At 39.5% G+C, this 20,008-nt stretch overlaps 1 protein-coding gene and 1 long non-coding RNA gene across 7 annotated transcripts; one reads left to right on the top strand and one right to left on the bottom strand.

Annotated features, from left to right (window-relative positions):
* Positions 1–463: 463 nt before the first annotated feature.
* LOC144031643 (uncharacterized) lies at positions 464–13,841 on the top strand. 2 transcript variants are annotated; one of them, XR_013287575.1, is made up of 6 exons: positions 464–605; positions 9,978–10,127; positions 10,194–10,308; positions 11,885–12,039; positions 12,956–13,074; positions 13,149–13,841. It is a non-coding gene; the product is annotated as an uncharacterized LOC144031643 (long non-coding RNA). The 2 variants fall into 2 exon arrangements; XR_013287574.1 differs by lacking the exon at positions 464–605 and having other exon boundaries at positions 9,327–10,127.
* On the bottom strand, positions 645–19,626 carry recql5 (RecQ helicase-like 5). 5 transcript variants are annotated; one of them, XM_077538918.1, is made up of 20 exons: positions 19,480–19,626; positions 15,785–15,906; positions 15,183–15,704; positions 14,558–14,654; positions 14,383–14,494; positions 14,136–14,298; positions 13,942–14,024; positions 9,107–9,319; positions 8,941–9,034; positions 7,818–7,854; positions 7,467–7,525; positions 7,115–7,185; positions 6,947–7,037; positions 6,713–6,865; positions 3,658–3,898; positions 3,384–3,576; positions 3,262–3,304; positions 2,992–3,195; positions 2,830–2,899; positions 645–1,187 (listed from the first exon to the last, which is right to left on the bottom strand). In XM_077538918.1, the coding sequence occupies exons 1-20, from the start codon at positions 19,589–19,591 to the stop codon at positions 1,057–1,059; spliced, it is 2,811 nt and encodes a 936-aa protein (XP_077395044.1). In that variant the 5' UTR covers positions 19,592–19,626; the 3' UTR covers positions 645–1,056. The 5 variants fall into 5 exon arrangements, with proteins under 5 accessions (XP_077395044.1, XP_077395027.1, XP_077395051.1 ...); XM_077538901.1 differs by having other exon boundaries at positions 3,384–3,898; XM_077538925.1 differs by having other exon boundaries at positions 3,009–3,195; positions 3,384–3,898.
* Positions 19,627–20,008: the final 382 nt, after the last annotated feature.

The raw sequence follows: 20,008 nt of genomic DNA, 5'->3' as shown, positions 1-20,008 counted from the left end.
CTAGTAGAATAACTAGGGCACTAGCCATGCACCCAAAACTACGTTAGAGACTAAACTGAATTATTGACAACTGCACGCTACTAGTACTACTAGTGTAATAATTAACTTGTAGAATATGACAGTAGTATTAAGTGCCACACGTATCATCTGGTGCGCAATTTTTGGTTCCCAATAGCACATTTTTAGTTCTACTACTGCTATTATACGGCTGCCAACTAAGTTTAAATGCTTTTAAATCCAGTTTTACTTTTAACTATGTTAATGTTACATAATACGATGATTATTATATCTATCAAGACGCCGACGATAGCTTATAAATTTCATCCCATTCAATTACGAGGAGCATTAAACGCAGCACAATTGGAGGTGACGTCATCCTTTAAATGACAGCGCAAACAGCAGCGCCCTCTACTCTGATTCACCCCCAAGCAACGATACAGTTTCAATATATATACACTTGTATGTACGGCCCAGCCGAACACATTCAACTTTATTAATTATTACAGATCATGTGACGTGCTTTGCCATCTCTGAGCATCAAGATCCCACTCACCCCGGACTTTCACACGTGTGTGTATAATGTTGGCATCCATGTGGGCGGCAAAGTAAGAATTGCATGTTGTTCTTAATAACCACTTCGAATGTTTAATAGTCATTGTTTATTATTTGACAATGAGGATCTCTGGGGAGGGGATGCTATTTGTCTTATCTCCACAAGCCTCTTATGGTTCAGTTACAAAATATTAAAGTATCATCAAAGATCTGTGTAATTTAAAACAAAAAAATAGTACAGTATTATAATAAAAAGAAGCAACAGAATATTTTTTATTTTTTTGATAACAAATCTCCAACAGTCTAATACAGAAGCATTTCTGACACGTTGCGGCAAAACTAAATCATGCGTTATTCACATCTTGAAAACGTTTGCTCATTGGAGGTAGTGTCAGGTTTATTGCGCTAAAAAAAAACCTAAGCAACAACTGTGCAAAGAGGCCCGAACTAGTGCAAACAAGACAAGGCACTAACATAGAGAAAGCTGCCCACTCATTCATCTCTTCATGGTAATTTCTGATTGGGTGTGCTTTTCCAGTAGTCCGGTCTTTTAAGGTATTTCCAGTCCGCCTCACTCTCGCAGCGTTTGACCTTGCAGAAGAACTGCCTGATGAGCGCCTTGACCTCCGTTTTCACTGTGGGCCAACACAGACAAGTGAGAGGAAGCAAACGTGTACACAAGTATTCAAAAAAAGATAGAGCTTTTGTCTGTAACAATTTGGCCCAAAGCATTTTAACAATAGTCTCTTTATTTGACCATTTCTGACTGAAACATCTTCTAATTAGTAGATTGACACCTTGCTGTTCACAATGAGTACTCCTGCAAGCCTCTGCCCAGTATTTTATTTATTTATTTATTTCAGACTGGATTTGGGCATTGTACGTGAAGTGCAGTTTCATTTTACGTCAACAGGTGGCAGCAGCGATTCGAAATTGAATTTTCTGTTCAGTAGCTTGGGGGGGGGAAAAAAAAAAAAAAAGTACAGGAGGTCCTTGATGACAGACTTCCATTCCAGGGGCCGAAATGCATATTTTTTTGTACAGAAAGTGATGTAATCTATTACTAACCTATGATGACAGTATTAAAGTCATAATTATAGTGCAGTGCTGTCACTATCGGATATTATTAGAAGTGATTAAATTATTGATTATTCAATCGATTAATCGCGGATTCAATTTAATTTTGCATTAAAGTGTATTACAAAAGCGCTTTCCCCCCTGATTACTGTTAACCAGTGATTGGTGTTTATTTTGTACTTTGTATTCGTATAGTGATTAAAAAAAAAAAAAAAAAAAAAAAAAAAAGGGGGGGGGGGTTGTATATGTTACCAGTTTGGCCATTGTTTTCCAAAATACAGATGTTTTCAACTGTCTTAATTTGATAAAACACAGACGATAACCAGTCTTCTTTCATGAAGAACAACGGTCTTAAATCAAAGGATTTGGAAAATGTTTTACATTAAAAATGGCTCCAAATGATTACTCAGTAAAATAGCTGCCAATTAATTACTTGTCAATTGATTAATTTTGACAGCTCTATTAGTGTTTAGGTAGTATTTTTGTGGAGTAACATGTAGACAAATAACACAGGCATATATTCTTCATCCTCTATGAAGAGCAACTGTTTTTAAACATTTACATGTAAATCTGTATTAACCGTATGTTTGTATTATACTGAGGGCAGCATGGTGGTTGAGTGGTTAGCACGTCCGCCTCCCAGTACTGAGGATGCAAGATCGAGTCCAGGCTCCGGCCTTCCTGGGTGGAGTTTGCATGTTCTCCCCGTGCGTGCATGGGTCTTCTCCGGGTACTCCGGTCTCTTCCCACATTCCAAAGACATTTATTTGGGCACTCCGAATTGTCCCTAGGTGTGCTTGTGAGTGTGGATGGTTGTTTGTCTCTGTGTGCCCTGCGATTGGCTGGCAACCAGTTCAGAGTGTACCCCACCTACTGCCCGAAGCCATCTTAGATAGGCTCCAGCATCCCCCGCGACCCTTTGTGAGGAGCAAGCGGTTAAGACAATGGGTGGATGGGTGGATGGATGTGTGCACAAGGGACAGCACGTCCATTGGATTAATGCAAAAAAAAAAAAAATGGCAAAAACAGTTTTTAGGCAGCAGGGTGGATACAGGAATTAGCACATCCAGCTCAAAGCTCAAAGGTCATATTTGTGAAGAAGAAAAAAATCTAGGTCAAATATAAACAACAAAAAACTGTACAGTGGCAACTTCAAAAGGTCCTATGTTGCAAAAGAAAGACCTCCAGTAATCGTCTTACCTTGTCCCTTTCTAATCATCCCCTCTGTGAGAAGGTGGGACAAATAGCGAGCGAAGGACTTGAACAGATCCTACAAACAATGGAAAAAAATAATAAAAAAAAAATTTAGCCAAGCATCCCTTGGAGAACTGGAGACTCGCTCTAGACTTGCTCGTCTCACACCTTGTTGGCAAACTTGCCCTGAGTGTAAAACGGGTCCAAGTAGCGGATCACCACGCCAGCCGCCTCTTTCAGCGTCACAGCAGACGATGGCTCCTCCTCCGTGTGCGTGATTCTCCCTGAACTTCCTGTGCAGTCGCTCTTGTCCAGCAGCCGGCCTCGCTTTGCCGGAGGGGGCTCCTCTTCTTTGGCTTCCCGACCGCACGCCTGCTTGGAAAAAAAAGTGTGCTTAGTTGAGTGGGACACGTATCTTAAAAGCTGATGGTGACCTACCTCTTGTGTTGCTTCTGCATTGTGGTCTTCTGTTGGGTTGTGTCTGAGTGGGACATGATTAATGATACAATTATTATTTTCACATAGCCGTGAACAAAATGGAATGTGCGAGTGCGTCTTACTCCCGAGTAGACTGTTTATCACTGTCTTTATATATGACTATGACCCCCACTCTGGTCTCTGTCGGCGTCCAATGCGGAATAGTTGGCTGCATCGCACTGCCTTCACAATCCAGACTGATAGGCAAGTGCGGCTCCCGCTCGCTCTCTTCATCCGAAATCAAAATGCTGGCATCCACCGCTTGGCTTTCCGTCACTGTTTGCGACTTGCCAAAATAGTGAGAAATCGAGTGACAGCTTTTCGCAGCTTCCTCGAGTTTCCTGTTCAACGCACTACCTTTCTTTGATGGGCTGCTCAAGGAGGACGAAGCGGCGGCGTTCGCTCTGGCTCGGATGGATGATGTCACAGCCAAAGGCTTGTCTGACAATTTGCTCAGCGGCGCCCGCATAATCCTGCCGCTGCTTGGCGGTCCCTTGACAGACGCGCTGTCCTGCTCGGAGCCCCTCTGGAGATCTTTTGCAGCCAGAAGCGGAGCGGACGAGATCCCATGGCCTGCTCCTACTCTCTTGCGCTTCATCTGCGGGAATGATTAGGAATGTAACGATAAGGGCAATATTGTGATATCGTGATATTAAAACCGCCAGAATATCGTCGTCGTCATGTGCACAATATTTAAAAGGAACACATTTGTTAAAAAGGTCATGTTGATTTCCATTTGTGCAGTTGTAGCACCCTATAGTGGCTAGTTTATTTGTGCAGTTTAGTTTTCATTAGGGATGTTTTGGCCTTCTATGTTTAAAATCTATGCTAATTGTCAGATGAAGGGGAACCTAATTTGCTTGTGAAGCGATCAATGCGTGCTTGTATTACCAAGTAAGTGCCTCAATATTGTTATTAGAGATTGTAGGTGGTTTATATGCATTGCTGTTATGTACAAAAGCACAATATTATTGTGTTTTTTTAACACATTATTTACATATTATATTTATTTACATGGCAAGACAATTCATACACAAGGCGAAGCAATGTGCTTTACACAAGCAAAGTCACAACACCTACAAGCATCAACAAACAGTTCTGAAGCAAAGCAAACAAAAGTAGATTACAAAAGTTATTAAAAGAACATACACGTTAAACACAACAGAAAACTTTAAAAACATTTAAGAGTAAAGAAATAAGAGGAGTTTTCTACAATTAAAAGAAACATAAATTAAACATGTTTACAGTCGGAAAAACCTGCTTATATGTTAAGATTTTTTTTAAGAATTTTGAAAAACTGACCCAAGACATACTCATGCCAATTAAGATGTTATTTTTAGATTCATGGATTCAATACTTGCAGGCAGCCACATCCAACCCTGCAAAGACACTCTAATATAAAACACTGCTTTGGCGCCATCTTGTGGAATCCATGGTGTTTAAAAAAAAAAAAAAGTGTCGAAAGCGAAGGCAAGTCATATCCAAGCAAGCAACCAGCTTCTCCTTTCTCCTCTTTTATGTCTAATAGAAAACAAGCTTTTGTTGCCATCTATAGGCATTTATAAACATTGTTGGGGGAGAAATTGCTCTTGTATTCTTATTCATGGCAGCGCTTGTTCCTATAAAGGCAAAACTGTTCAAGGAGAAGCCAACCCAAACATTTTCTTTACAGTAATATTGTGTGCATCGCAGCAAGTCTAAATAATAGTAATATTGCATTTGTGGAATTTGCGTTAAGCACCAAAATCCACCTGTTATTATCCATCTCAGCAGGGCGGCCATTGTGTCACTTGCTGTTGACTGAAAAAAAAAAAAAAAAAAAAAAAGACATTACAGCTGAGCACTGAGCAACTACGACGTCATTTTTAGTCAACAGCAAGTGACAAAATGGCCGCTCCCTGAGATGGTTAAAAGTTGGTGGATTTTTGCTGCTCAACTCATATTCCACAAATGCAATGTTAATCAGAATTCTGTTTTTAGACTAGTGGGGCTGTATAGTACGGAAGTGTATGGCATTCACTTGAAAGAGGGGAAAAAAAAATCCTGTTTTTCTGACTAATATTTTGGGGGAGCTTTGTTTTTTTTGAGGATTTTTTTTCTGTGTTTTTTGAATATTATTTTCTGTTTTACTGGATATTTTTTCTGTCATATAAAAAAAAACAAAAAGAAAATAAATAAAAAAAACAGGGAGAATTTATTCCGCCCCAAAAAACAGTAAAAAAAAATATTCCAAAAAACAGAAAAAAAATAATTAAAAAAACAAAACAAAAAAAACAACATAGCAACAACGTATCCTTTTCTGAATCTTTTTTTTTTTTAACCTTTGAATTCCAAGTGACTTGCTGCAGACCACTGACCTGTATATATGACTGGATAGCCAATAGCCCATACACACTAGTGCAAGCCGTTGAAGTCACAGGGCGGCCATCTTGTTATTCCCACCTCACAAGCAGACTACTGTATAAACTATACGGTATAGGTGAGACATACAGCTCGTAGGCAGTTAGTATAAGGCCGGAGGCGGAGTGGGGGGTTTGTGCCATTTATTTATTTATTTTTTTCCTTGTTAAAAAATAGTGACCAGCCCTGCACAACCTCCCCCCACACCCCGCTTCCGGCCCTATACTAACTGCCTACGAGCTGTATATGTCTCATCTGTACATATATACCGGCCAGTGGTCTGTAACAAGTCACTTGGAGTTCAGAAGGTAAAAAAAAAATTACTCCGAAAAACAGAAGTTAGTGCTCTGTTTTTCGGAATATATTTTCTGTTTTTTGGAATATTTTTTTTGTTTTTTGTTTTTTTTTAAATAATGTCCCCCCCCTGTTTTTCTGAGTAATTTTGCCTCCTGTTTTTTTCGGATTTTTTTTTTTTTATGACAAAAAAAAATTCAGAAAAATGTATTAAAAAAAAAATAATAAATAAAAATAAAAATAAAAAAACAAAGCTCCCCAAAAAATCAGTCAGAAAAAGATTTTTTTTTTCAAGCGAATGCAATACGCTTCCGTAGTATACAACATATTATTAAGAAAATGTTGGGGGTTGACTTCCCCTTTAACAAATACCCCCCCCCCCAAGCAAACGGCACTGTGAATGGAAGCCTTCTGCACTCTGGCTTTTGAAACTAACAAGAGAACATCTCCTTCCTTCCCTTGGAAAGAAATAGGCAGACTATAAACATGTCTATCTATGTCCTGCAAAATATTGAGATATCCATGCTTTGTGCTCCTTTGTGGTGTTTGGTGGGGAGGGAGGCTGCCCCATGTCAAGTCAACCGCTACTTGTCTTTGTCAAATTCATCGGCATGTGACTAGTTGTGAGATTCTCATTCCTAACAGTACCGTGTGGAGCCAAATAAAACGGTAGTGCTTGGTGGAAACTTTATTTGGTATGTGAGGTGCGCCAACTCACTGAGTAGACCTCCGATGCAGATTTGAAGCCATGCAGATCGTCAGAAAAGGAAGTAGAGGGGGAGGCTTTCACTTCCTGTTTTAGCATGGCCTCACTTCCACTGAGGCTCTTCTCCTCTTCTTTGACAACAGGCGCTTTCGTCAACTCGGACACCTTGATGACAAAATGGTAGTCATCAATCTGGTGCAAACTTTGTTTTACGAAGCAACATAGCAACGTAGAGTCGGGTGGCACCTTCTTTAATATTGCCGCTTTGTACAAGTTGGAAGACTTGCTTCTCTTGAACACTTCATATTCAATATCCACAGATACGGACACAAGATCTCTGCAATGACACGACAGAATAATTGGAAAACCATACTTCATAAAACTGTTTAGGACGTTTGCCGACTGTATATTTACCGGAATGGGTCATCTGCCCCCTGGTGGGCATATAATGCCTCTTGCAAGAGTGTCAGGCAGTGCTCTCTGGACTGAAATACAGTTGACATCCTTCTTGAACAGAATGCTCAACAATAATAACCAAAACTCACTCTTGACTGGTTATCACACCATTCACACTCACTTTCCTACCAATTTAGAGTACACAATAGTGACATGCACCAAAACAATTTCAAGACAAACAATTGTATTTCCATTTTTCTGCATTTGTAAAAGCGGTTACAATCAACATCTCCGGGGTTAACTTAAGTCACTAAATTCCACAACTGTGCTTATTAATGTCTTAGCTGTGAGTAATGTGATTGTGCTGTACCTTTACTGGGAGCTTCGGGATGCGCTGACTGCTCGCCTCTTTCAGTGGGCAGTCAGTGTCTACAGCAGAATTAGCAGAACTTAATAATAATCATAATCATCATAAAGCAGCGGTGTCCAAACTCGGTCCTCGAGAGCCGGAAGCCCAGCAGGTTTTGGATGTTTCTCTTCTCCAACACACCAGAAGCTCATCAGCAAACTCGGCATAAGCCTGATAACGATGCTGTTCATTGGAACAGGTGCGTTGCAGCAGGGAAACGTCCAAAACGTGCGGGACTCTGGCCCTCGAGGACCGAGTTCGGACAGCACTGTAATAAAGTGTCAATATTATGAAGAGATACTCAAGTTTTACCTGGAGGAACAAAGTCGTCACTCTCACGGTCAAGTCCCTACAAAGAAAACAAAATGAGATTACTGGTAATGCACATAATTAAATGTATTAGGGTTGCACGATATTGGAAAATCATGCGATATGCGATGTAGTTGTTGAATATAGCAATATCAATATTATTGCGACATTTAAAATGTACCTAAAGAAATGAAATTTTTATTATCTAATGAAAAAAAATTACATTTTTTTTTTCAAAATATGCAAACTCAATATATTCTTAGTTAATTGTAATTACCTCTCAATAATGTTCAACTATTGGATGGTGGTGCACATTTTAGTTAGCGGCTGACTTGTCAAATTCAGATAAAAGCATAACATTCCATATGAAACTTATTGCATGTCTTTGCGATATGCATATTGCATGGGCCAATATTGCGATATTGATATTTTTTCCGATATATTGTGCAGTCTTAAAATGTATGCAAAGATGACTCGGACCAACATATCCACTGCAAAATGAATGCATTTCAAGTGATAGTCTAAAAGAAACATTAGGATACGGTGGTCAGTATGGAAAAACTGTGCAGATTGCGCTGACAGAAGACATTATTTCTGCAGCTAGAATAATGTTTTTCTCTATTGTACTTGTGCAAAAGAAAGATAACTAAAGACAGGTAAAAGAAGGACTGCTAAGGAGAAGCCATTGAGGAATCTCATCTGAAACTTTAGAAGAGCCAAACTGTTTTTAGTCAAACTAGATTATCGTGAGACTAATCAACCTGATCACTCGTTTATCCACCTAATTGAATTACATCACTTAAAGGCATTTTACCCGTGACTTTGTAACAACTGGATGTTGCTACCCCGAACCACTGGGAACTCAGTTAAATTGTTCTGTGATACAGGATTGAAGCATTGAAGCTGGATTTTTAGTCGGAAAGACAGTTCAAATAAGAGGATTTGACACTTTCCATCATTTATGTTTCAGTCTTTGAAAGTCTTTTTCCTCCGTATGCCACGGCTGGCCTCACTTAAGGAAGCCCAAGATGCCAACAGCTGCTGAACATGTGTTGAGAGGCAAAACACAGACAAATTCTGGAATGTCTCCTGCAAACAAAAATGTGTGTGAATGATTCTAAATTACCTTTCTTAAACTCATCTGTTTCTTGAACAAATCAGAGAATTCCCTTTTCCTCTTGGCCTCATCGTCAGAATTGCTTTCCATGACTTCTTCATACCTATATGATGCACAATGTCACCAAATCATACCATGCATAAGTGTCAACTCAATGTCACAAGCGTGAACCTGCCTCTCAAAGCCATACCCCTTCTTTCCTCCTCCATAAAGCTCCTGATCGAAACCAAACGGCTTCTTTGGTTCTTTGCTCTGAGCTGCAATACTGGTGTTGAAAGCCGCCTCCAGCTGGGCTCGCAAACCTCTCGGGTTCGAACAATAGTCGCAAGCACCAGCGCAGTTTGGTGGCTGGTCCCCAAAATACTTGGAAATGGTGGCATGGCGGCAACTAAAGGGAAGACAGGCAACACATTGGCAAGTTAATATAGTCGCAGTCCTGATTTGAGAGCTTCTCTACCTGGCATTATTTGTGAAGCATTGACCTGCTTTTAAATGATCACGGTTTCTGTTTTGTACACATACAGTACATGATAGAAAAGTTCAACACAATACGGTATAGTATTTTACAGCATGTCTACAACACAAAGAGTAAGTTATTCTGTCTGTTGCTGTGAACCACTTTATTTTTTTTATTTTTTATTTTTTATTTTTTATTTTTTAGCCGCCTTTGTTTTCTTCTCATTCCACACAACATTCCATTGTAACGTGGGATTGACATTTCTGTCCACCAAACAATTGACAACAGGGAGTTGAGCTCCACCTCCATACTGCTTGAATGTGTTATTGCGCTACCTAGTGGCGAATTTCATGAGAGCTTAAACCAGTAAACAATACATACACATCTTGGACCCGTAGCTGAGATTAACAGAAGTTCTCACTGTCTTTCTTCATGTTTTGCACCTAATATCCCTATACTTGAAGGAGAAACAGGCAACATGCCTCAGCGTTACGCAACAGTCTGTCTTCACGCGAGCGCGCGCGCACACGCACACATAAACAGAGGCGGTGCTGGGAGCCACTTTAACAACATGCGGACTACCTTGCAGGAAAGGGGGACGCTGCTAACATAGCCATGAGAAGACAGAGAAAGTCTTTCCACAAAAGAGGTGGGGAAAGAGAGAAGCACACAAAAAGACTCTTTGCTGCTCCCAGCTTGGACTGAAAAACAGCTTTGGAAGAAAACAAACTGCAGTCCAGTAAGTAACACTCACAACTAAAAATAAAGGCCAAAAAGACTCAAGACTGTCTATTTTCCCTTGCAGATTATCATCTGTTCCTGAACAATTCTCTCTCCTAATCTCAGTATGAGGGGCTATCGTCTGAGGAACTCTGGATGATGAACTGCTCGTTCCAGCAACAAAAACAATAGACATCCAGGTATGCCCGTCAGGGTGAAATAACATGTCATCAACTTGTCTGCTCACTAAGACTAGTTGTGAATGCTGAGAGTCATTCTACATTTGGCTGAGTGTGTGTGTAAACAAAGACGAAAAACAGTAGTTTCTGGCATTAGTGCAAACTGCAAATAATGAAAAGTGGGCTTTACACACGTGGACAACACTGTTGGTACTCCTCTGATGAGATGAAAATATTAAGGTTTGTATTGCACTGTAAATAAGGTGTTATTTGAAGAAACATTTACAGTCACAGCATAGTTCAAGCTCACAAAGATCCAACAGGTTGTGAGAAGCAGAGCTGCAACTAATGCAGGAGGTCTGTGATTTTTTTTTTTTTTTGTTATACTGTATTGATAAGTAATGTACATCATGAATGTTAAGTTTCAACATTGCAGTATGTGATGTCAGGCCAAAAAAAATGACTATTATATATGTACTTATGATAGGTGAAGTCTAGAGAGCCTATTAAAAAAAATAGACCATTATGTTTAGTGACATACAAGACGACTAGTTTTTTTTGTTTTTTCAATATAAAAACGATTATTTATGGTTAAGTCAAAATTTTCAGCAATAAGAAGTTCATATTTTGATTAGAATTAATTTGATAACTTCATTAAAAAACACATTTTGTCACTTGCTGTCAACTAAAAATGACATCACAGGTGCTCAGAGCTCAGGTAACGACCAATCACGGCTCACCGGTTTTCTAGGTTTGGTCATGTGCTGACGTTAGCAAACTGAGCCATGATTGGTCGTTACTTGAGCAGAGAGCATACGTGATGTCATTTTCAGTTGACAGCAAGTGGCAAAATTTGTTTTTAAAGGTATTAATTGTACATGAAAAATAATGAAATTATCAAATTAATTATAAACAAAATAACTCTTTATTGCTGAAAATGGCTGAATGAGTCAAGTATCTTTTTAAATGTTATGTTACTTTTAAAAATGTACTTCCAATAAAGCAGTTGTCATAGTAACGAATAAAGTAACATGTAATCTAACTGAGTTACTTTTTAAATCAAGTATTCTGTAAAGCAGGGGTGGCAAACTGCGGTCCTCGAGGGCCGGTGTCCTGCAGGTTTTGCAGATTTCCCTACTCGAAGTGCAGCTGATTCCAATTAATAGGCTCGTTATCAGGTTTCTGCAGAGCTTGCTGATGAGCTGATCATGAATCAGCTGTGTTGAAGAAGGGAAATATCCAAAACCAGCAGGACTGCGGCCCTCGAGGACCGGATCTCGCCACCCCTGCTGTAAAGTAACTAAGTTACCTTTTCAAGCTAACTGGCAACACTGGTTACATCACACTCAGACGTCATCTTATTTTTATTGTGCAACTACAGTGGCTATGGACAGGTGAGGAAAAAAAATGTTTTGGCAAGACCATCCATCAAATATCTATCCATTTACCATACGCTTATCCTGTTCAGTAGGGCTGGGAATCTTTGACTGTCTCACGATTCGATTCGATTACGATTTTTGGGTCTACGATTCGATTCAGAATCGATTTGCGATTCAAAATTATTTGATTGACAAATGATTTCTGCTTCAATTTACAGATATGCCCAACATTGTCATGATCTACTCCAGTCTGGTTTGCAGGCTACACCCTAGACTGGTCACCAGTCACTCAGGGCACATATAGAGACAGACGACCATTCATACAGTCACTGAGTGAGAAGTGAATCCACGCTGGCTGCACCTATACAGTCAGGTGAGTGTATCACTACATCATCAGTGACCTCCTTGAATTAACTGTATCTGGAAGGAGTATTGTACCTTAATCAGCTGTTGATAAACAGCTAAAAACAATACGTTAGTAGTGTACCGCGAGAAATTCAATTAGCAATTTTCTTGAGAAAAACAACTTCCTTTATCCATTCCATTCATATCCTATTTTGTTCTCTGACAACAACAAACCTCACACTTTCCTTTTCTTAACTCTTTGACTGCCAAACGTTATCCAAAAAACAACCCCGACAGTGTGAGCTGATTTCGAGCATTCTCACTCATTTTTCAAGGCAAACATAATATTGTGCACTACAACTACATAAACATAAAAAAAAAAAAGTGTGTTTCTACCTTATTCCGTTCTTTAGTAATCACCATCTGAAAATGGGTAATTTGAGTGGCATATGCGAAAATAGAAAAACAAAATGGAGAAAAAGAGCTTTTTGTCAAGATTTTTTGCACAACAGTGACTTTGACACTAATACTGTATTTTTTGTTTAGTGACACTCTGTGAATTAGATTTAAAGTGACAAAGACTTTGATCATTCGCGTCATCGTTGAAAATGTTCTATTTCATCAGATTTGTCACATTTCATTATAATTTTATACACCTTGAGCCAATTGAAAATATATACAATGCTGCCATCTGCTGGCCATAGTTAGTGGGTGTTTTTGATTCCACAACACATTGACCAGGCAGCGCTCCACTTAGACGTTGCACTACCCATTGATTAAAAAAAAAACTTAGTAAACGTCAATTGACGTTTATGGCGGAACTCATTAGGATTTTAGCATACGTCATTAAACGTTTTTGGCGGTTAAACAGTTAAAAAAAAATATGACAACAGAGAAGGAAAGTAAACAAACTGGCTATTATGCACTTATTGTTGCCTCATTAGGATGGACATCAAAGACCAGGCATTGAATCTTCTAAACCAGATTTGGACCAAGCTGCAGAGTTTGCCCGATGCCGAGCCCATCGAGCTCGGGGGTTTCTTGGTCCTCTTAACATTCATCTGTGAGTCTCCGCTCTCTGGTGTGAATAAGAATCTGGATTCTGGTCAAGCTGATTGTTTATTTGCTCTCCTGCAGTGGTGGTTGTTGCCATGGTCGTCCTGATCTGCACCACAGGCTCTTGCTGCTGCCGCAAGGACAGTCGGGAGGAGGAAAACATATGAAGATATCTCAACTACACCCATCCGTTTTATACGCCACTTATCCTCATTAAGTTCATTTAATCTAGGCATCCGACGAGAAAACAGGTTTGCACCAACCAAGGCTGCCAAGAACCTGTGATGGGAGTGCTGCCCATTCAAATGCGGTCAGGCCGGGTGTGTTCACGAGGCGAGATGAGGCCCAGCCCTCCAACGAAGCAACTGACACTAACAGTGATGCCCTGACTCACTTTCTCACACACCTTCTGAAGCTGACTGTCAGGACAATCGACATTCCTTGAGTCTGCCGTGTACAACAACATCGCTCCTGGCTGGAGGACAAGACGCAACTAAACATATCACCTAATAAACTGAACATGGGAAAATCAACATTGTGACTTGTTTTTTTTGTTTTTTTTTTCAGAACACATTAAAATGTTTTTACTGACTGCCTTAACTTCATTCAGAAAGAATGATGTTTACTGTAATGAGCTGCTGTTGGAGAGCATCCTAAAACCATAAAGTTTGGCTCATTGAGTGGTCAAGTCTGCCCTCTGCTGCACATAAAAGGAAAAGAACCAGATTCATTTCCAACTAGACCTTGCTTATGCAGCATTAAACGTAGCTAATGAGGAAAGTGAAGTACTGGCTAGTTTCCAAAGACATTTGCTTGAATATACTGGTATAAGCCAATAAAGTCAATGCATCTCATGTGTGACTTCATCACTTACCTTTCCTGCTCACAAAAACGCACCATGGCGTTAAAGTCCAACATGGCTACTTTGTCTGATTCCTTTTCAACGTTTCGTTTCTCCTGCAATCAAAAGTCACGGCCTTTAAATTTTATGGTAAAATTAACAAAAGCACGTTTTTTTTTTGCTTTTTTTAATTTTTTTATTGCTATAGTAGTTTCTGCTATACTGACCCTTTTACGTACAGTCTCCTTATTGATGAGGAATATAATTTGATCTTTATCTTTCCGGGAGTAGTAAATGCGACATAGGGATGGCAGTCCATCTCTTCCTGCTCGCCCAGATTCTTGGTAGTAGCTGGCTATGGATTTTGCAAGGTTCCAATGGGCGACAAACCTGTGGGAATGATGGAAAAGTCTATGTAAGCTACAGCTTTAACAAAAAAAAAAAAAAACACAACCTACAGATTGACTGCTTTACCTGACATTAGCTTTGTCTATACCCATACCAAAACTGATGGTGGCTGCAATGACAATCACTTTTCCCTGCATCCAGTCATTCTGGGCCTCTGTGCGATCTCCTACCTTCAAACCTGCACATAAACACAAAGATAAAGTAAGGTCCTCCATATTTCTCACAGTGGAAGACAACTTACCAGCATGATAAGGTTTAGCCAGGACACCAAGCTTGGTAAGCTGGTGGGCTACAGTTTCACAACCTTCCCTGGTCCGACAGTATACAATCCCACAGCCCTGTCCGAGAACATCATATAAATGAGGATTTTGCAGGATTTCTCAAAGAATGTTATCCATTTTCCCTTTATGAAAAAAAAAACATGATACAGAAATTGGGTGAAAGTTACAAAACAAACCTAATATTGTTTCAACTAACAATTAGTGTGACCATGATTACTATGTGATAAAATCCTGTCAAGACAATCTCATGTGCAGCATATAACTGTTAGAATACAGCTATACTGAAAACTTTTTGTGAAGAAGAAGAGATTTGAATTCAATTCAGAAAGTTACTTGTCGGGCTAATTGAAGTCTGTGTTCCTGGTTTGGTTCTTGAGTTTTTTTTTAACCTGCATCACAGATCTTTGTAAAAAAAAAAAAAAAAAAGGAAATTCTGAGCAAGAAATTGAATCCTTAATCTGCCCAGCGGCACCTGTGAACTGGTTCTATATGTGTATTCATGCATACACCATAACAATACAGCACAGTGAACAGAATGTCCTCTTATGGACAAAAACAGTATTAATATTTGTTTTGACAACCAACCTGTACATTAGAGCCACCCCCAAGAGCCAATGCCTTCTGAATGAAGGCATAGAGGTGAACATAGGGGTTAGGAAGAAGCTCGCTGAAGATGACATCATAGTGCAAATTAGAGCGAAAAACTGGCGTAGTAAAAGAAAGCGGCAGATGCAACTTCAAAGACTGAGCAATGTCATCTTGGACCTTTTTAGGCGCTGTTGCAGTGAGCGCTATGATGGGAACCCCTGGCACGTGAACACGCAATTCACCCAGTTTGAGGTAGTCTGGTCTGAAATCATGACCCCACTGGGAGACACAGTGAGCCTCATCCACTACCAGGTAGGACAGCAGGCCCCGGGAGCACAAGTCAGCCAGGTAAGGCTGGAATGATGGAGAAGCTGCCGTCTCTGGTGTGATGTAGAGGAACTTGAGCTTTGGGTTAGTACTCTGCAATACAGCTAGAATCACTCGACGCTCGGCTAATGTGAGCTTGGAGTTGATGGAGCAAGCAGGGATCTTGAGAGATCTCAAGTGGTCCACTTGGTCCTGAGAGAAAAACATACAAACAGTGGTGAGTGGCAAATAAGTAGTATAGCAGATTTAAAAGTGGATGAAGCCAAACTGACCTGAATAAGAGCAAGTAGCGGGGAAATAACAAGCGTGATGCCTGCAGCCAGTACAGCAGGCAGTTGATAACAAAGGGACTTTCCTGCCCCAGTAGGCATGCATACAAACACATCCCTGTCACCTACAGGAAGACGCACCATTAACCCTTTTAACAAGAACCTGTTCAAAATCATACCTAAAGACTAGAGCTGCGAGCAGCTACAAAGGGCCCTCGCAACCCGGGCCACGTTGGGGTACTTGCACGTCGGGGTACTGGCATGTTGGGGTACTGTTTCATAGGAAACAGTCTAAATTGTAAAGTTTTTGCCATGCTTTGTGTTTGCAAAGTTTCACGGTAAGGCCAAAAATGATGCACAATTAACAAAATAAAATCAAAATGGTTTGGCACATGGCTATAGAATACTTTATGTAGGTATTAGGCTGATAGGTATATCTCCCCCAATATTCACACATTTAGCTGAATCATATAATCGTAAATACTTCATAAAAATCTCTAGAGGGCGCAATTGAGCGATCTATTACAAATTGCACAAAAAATCTGCAATTGGCTGGCAACCAGTCCAGGGTGTCCCCCGCCTACTGCCCAGAGCCAGCTGAGATAGGCTCCAGCACCCCCCGCAACCCTTGTGAGGAATAAGCGGTCAACAAAATGGATGGATGGATCTCTAAAATATTCATGTTCATGACAGGTCTGATGTGTGTGCAAAGTTTTGTGAGTTTACTTTTCGCCCATGTTTAGACTCTCAAAAAAAAAAGGATTTTTCTCTGCGAACAATGCATCGCTACAGCAAAGGCGTGTGACAAAATAAAAAAAATTCAATAACTTTCCATCTTAAATATCTTAAGATGAAACTAGGGATGTAACGATATCCAAACAGCACGATACGATATTATCACGGTATGAAGGTCGCGATACGATAATTATCACGATATTGTGGGGATGTTAGCGATATTTAAAAAACATCACAATATTGTGTAAAAAAAAAAAAAAGAGCTCATACTAAAAAAAAAAAAAAGCACAATATTGTGCTTTTGTACATAACAGCAATGCATATAAACCACCTACAATCTCTTATAACAATATTGAGGCACTTACTTGCTAATGCAAGCACACTTTGATTGCTTCACAAGCAAATCAGGTTCCCATTCATCTGACAATTAGCACAGATTTTAAACATAGAAGGCCAAAACATCCCTACAATGAAAATTAAATTGCACTAATAAAATGGACACTAGAGTGTGCGACAACTGCACAAATGGAAATCAACCTGACTAATTTAACGATATTGTGGCAGTGTGACATCCCTAGATGAAACACGCCAAAGTTGAAGGCAATCTGATAAATTTTGTAGGAATTTGTTAAAATATGACCCCTATAAAAGGCCCCAAAAAATGGCTACAAATACCAAAGTAAATCAAAATGGCAGACTTCCTGTTTGGTTTAGCATATAGCTACAGAATACTTTTTTGTAAGTCTTAGGCTGATAGGTATCAAATCTTACAATCTTTTACAAATCTAGCTGAATCATACAATCGCAAATGCTTCATAAAAAATTCTAGAGGGTGCTATTGAGCCATTTATTGCAAATTGCACAAGAAATCTCTAAAATATTCATGTTTATGACAAGTCTGATGTGTGTGCAAAGTTTCATGAGTTTTCGCACGTTTAGACAAAAAAAAAAAAAGCAGCATTTTACTTGGCAAACAATGTATCGCTATGGCAACGGCGTGCAACAAAATAGAAAACTTTCGATAACTTTGCATCGTAAACATCTTGAGCCGAAACACACCAAGTTTGAAGACGGTCGGATAAATTTTTTAGGAGGAGTTCGTTAAAATATGACCGCTAAAAAAGGCCACAAAAAATGGCTACAAATGCAAACATAAATCAAAATGGCGGACTTCCTGTTTGGTTTAGCATATGGTTCTAAGAGACTTTTTTTGTACATCATGGGCTCTTAGGTATGCCTCAACTCAACTCAACTCAACTCAACATTATTTATATAGCGCTTTCAAAAGGCCTGAGCTGTCACAAAGCGCTTTACATAAACACAAAAAAACAAACATAACATAAAACATTAACACCAATACAATACATCCATACATCCATCCATTTTCTTGACCGCTCACTCCTCACAAGGGTCGCGGGGGGTGCTGGTGCCTATCTCAGCCGGCTCTGGGCAGTAGGCAGGGGACACCCTGGACTGGTTGCCAGCCAATCGCAGGGCACACAGAGACGAACAACCATCCACACTCACAAGCACACCTAGGGACAATTCGGAGCGCCCAATTAACCTGACATGCATGTCTTTGGAATGTGCAATACAATACAATCACAACAAATCAACATTCTTTCATCCCTACATACGCTTTGATGTTTGATGTTTGAAGCAGTTTCAGCAGTTGATCAGAGACATGATCTCAACATGCATGACATCACACACGTTTGCTACAAGCTAAGTTTGCTTATAAGCTAGCTCATAAATAAGCTGCTGCTGCGTTTGCGATGAGCACCGTACACACAAAAAGAATGGTCCAATTTTCCAGTCCCATCCAAACTGCCTCTCCTCCAAGCGCCGAACCTCCATCCAGTACGTTAAAGAGGTATATTTTAGCTCAAAATGTGATACCGGGTCCCTGGGGGACTTCCTGTTGGGGTTAGCACATGGCACCCAGAGACTTTTTTGTACATCATGGGCTGTTACATATGTCTCCAAATTTTCATAGCTCTAGCTGCTTTGTACAACTGGGAAGCTTTCAATAACTTTTCAACATCTTAAGATGAAACTCACCAAGTTAGAAGATGATCAGATAAACTCTGTAGGAGGAGTTCGTTAAAATAAGACCCCTATGAAATGGCCAAAAAATGGCAACACGTTCCAAAGTAAATCAAAATGGCAGACTTCCTGTTCGGTTTAGCATATGGCACCAACATACTTTTTTGTAGGTCGTAGTCTGTTACATATGTGTACCAATTTTCGTAGCTCTAGGTTAAACGTACAACTGGCAATGCTACGTTTAGTAAGAGTTTTCAAACTCTAAATTTGATGCCTCGCCCCCGTCATATAGTATGTCAAAAACTTTTGATTTTTTTTTACCATGATGTTGTCCCAGGTGTTGAGATGGTACAGCCCAAGTTTGAAGTCAATCGGGTCAACCGTGTAGGAGAAGGGGACAAAAGTATGACCCTTGTAAATGTACAAAAATGGGCCAAAATCGGACATTTAAATACTTATACCTCACTTCCCGTTAATATTAGGGTACACCTATCAACGAGTTTTTTGTTCATCTGGATGTGCTACAGGTGCCACACAATTTTCGTAGCCATAGGACAATCGTAGCGGGAGAGGGATCCGTTAAAACTATGCAGGGGGCGTTACGGAGCCATTTTTCTATTATAATGTATGGCAACTTTAAAATATCAAATTTTTCGCCAGGCCCGATGTGTCTGTAAAGTTTGGTGAGTTTTCGTTCACGTTTAGTATCTAAAAAATGCGATCGTTTGCGGATAATAATAATAATAATAATAATAATAATAATAATAATAATAATTCCTTCAGAAACAATAGGGCCAATAAGAAACAATAAGGAGAGACGTGTTTTACTATTTGTTTTGCATGCGCTAATCATGACGAGTAACTGAGAGATTAATGCACAGTAGCAAATTTGTCAATGCACTTGATTCTTAACTTACCTTGAATAACTGCTTTAATAACATCTTCCTGCACTTTAGATCTAAAGTTCTGGAACCCAAAATGGGTATTTAAAGCTTGTTTCAACCTTATTGTCGTCACTCGCCCCTCCATTAGCGAACACTGTCATGGCGTCGCACATTGATGACATCATCTATGAGCCGTCAAAAAAAAAAAAAAATACAACAACAAAAAAATCTTCGTTTTGAATCATTAAATAATTTAAAAGAAATCTTCATAGTTATGGTAATTTAATTACAATATTAAGTAATGAATAAAAATGTTTGTGGCAACTAAAATGTGAATGAGCCAAAAAAAAAGAAAAAGGTCTGATTTGAATGCGATTTGTATATTTATTTTTTATTGTATTTTTTTTTTTTTGCCAAAAATAAAATAAAATAAAATTGCATGCTGCAGTAATTCTACAAATGTTTGTCATGCAAAACACTTGTTTTAATGATTTATATTATAGGTGTCTTAAAAAATTAAGGAAGAGAACGAATGAAAAGCAGTAAATCAGAAATGTAGTGA

The sequence above is a fragment of the Festucalex cinctus genome, chromosome 1, assembly GCF_051991245.1.
Source record: "Festucalex cinctus isolate MCC-2025b chromosome 1, RoL_Fcin_1.0, whole genome shotgun sequence".
Classification (NCBI taxonomy): domain Eukaryota; kingdom Metazoa; phylum Chordata; class Actinopteri; order Syngnathiformes; family Syngnathidae; genus Festucalex; species Festucalex cinctus.
This window is presented reverse-complemented; position numbering and strand designations above follow the sequence as displayed.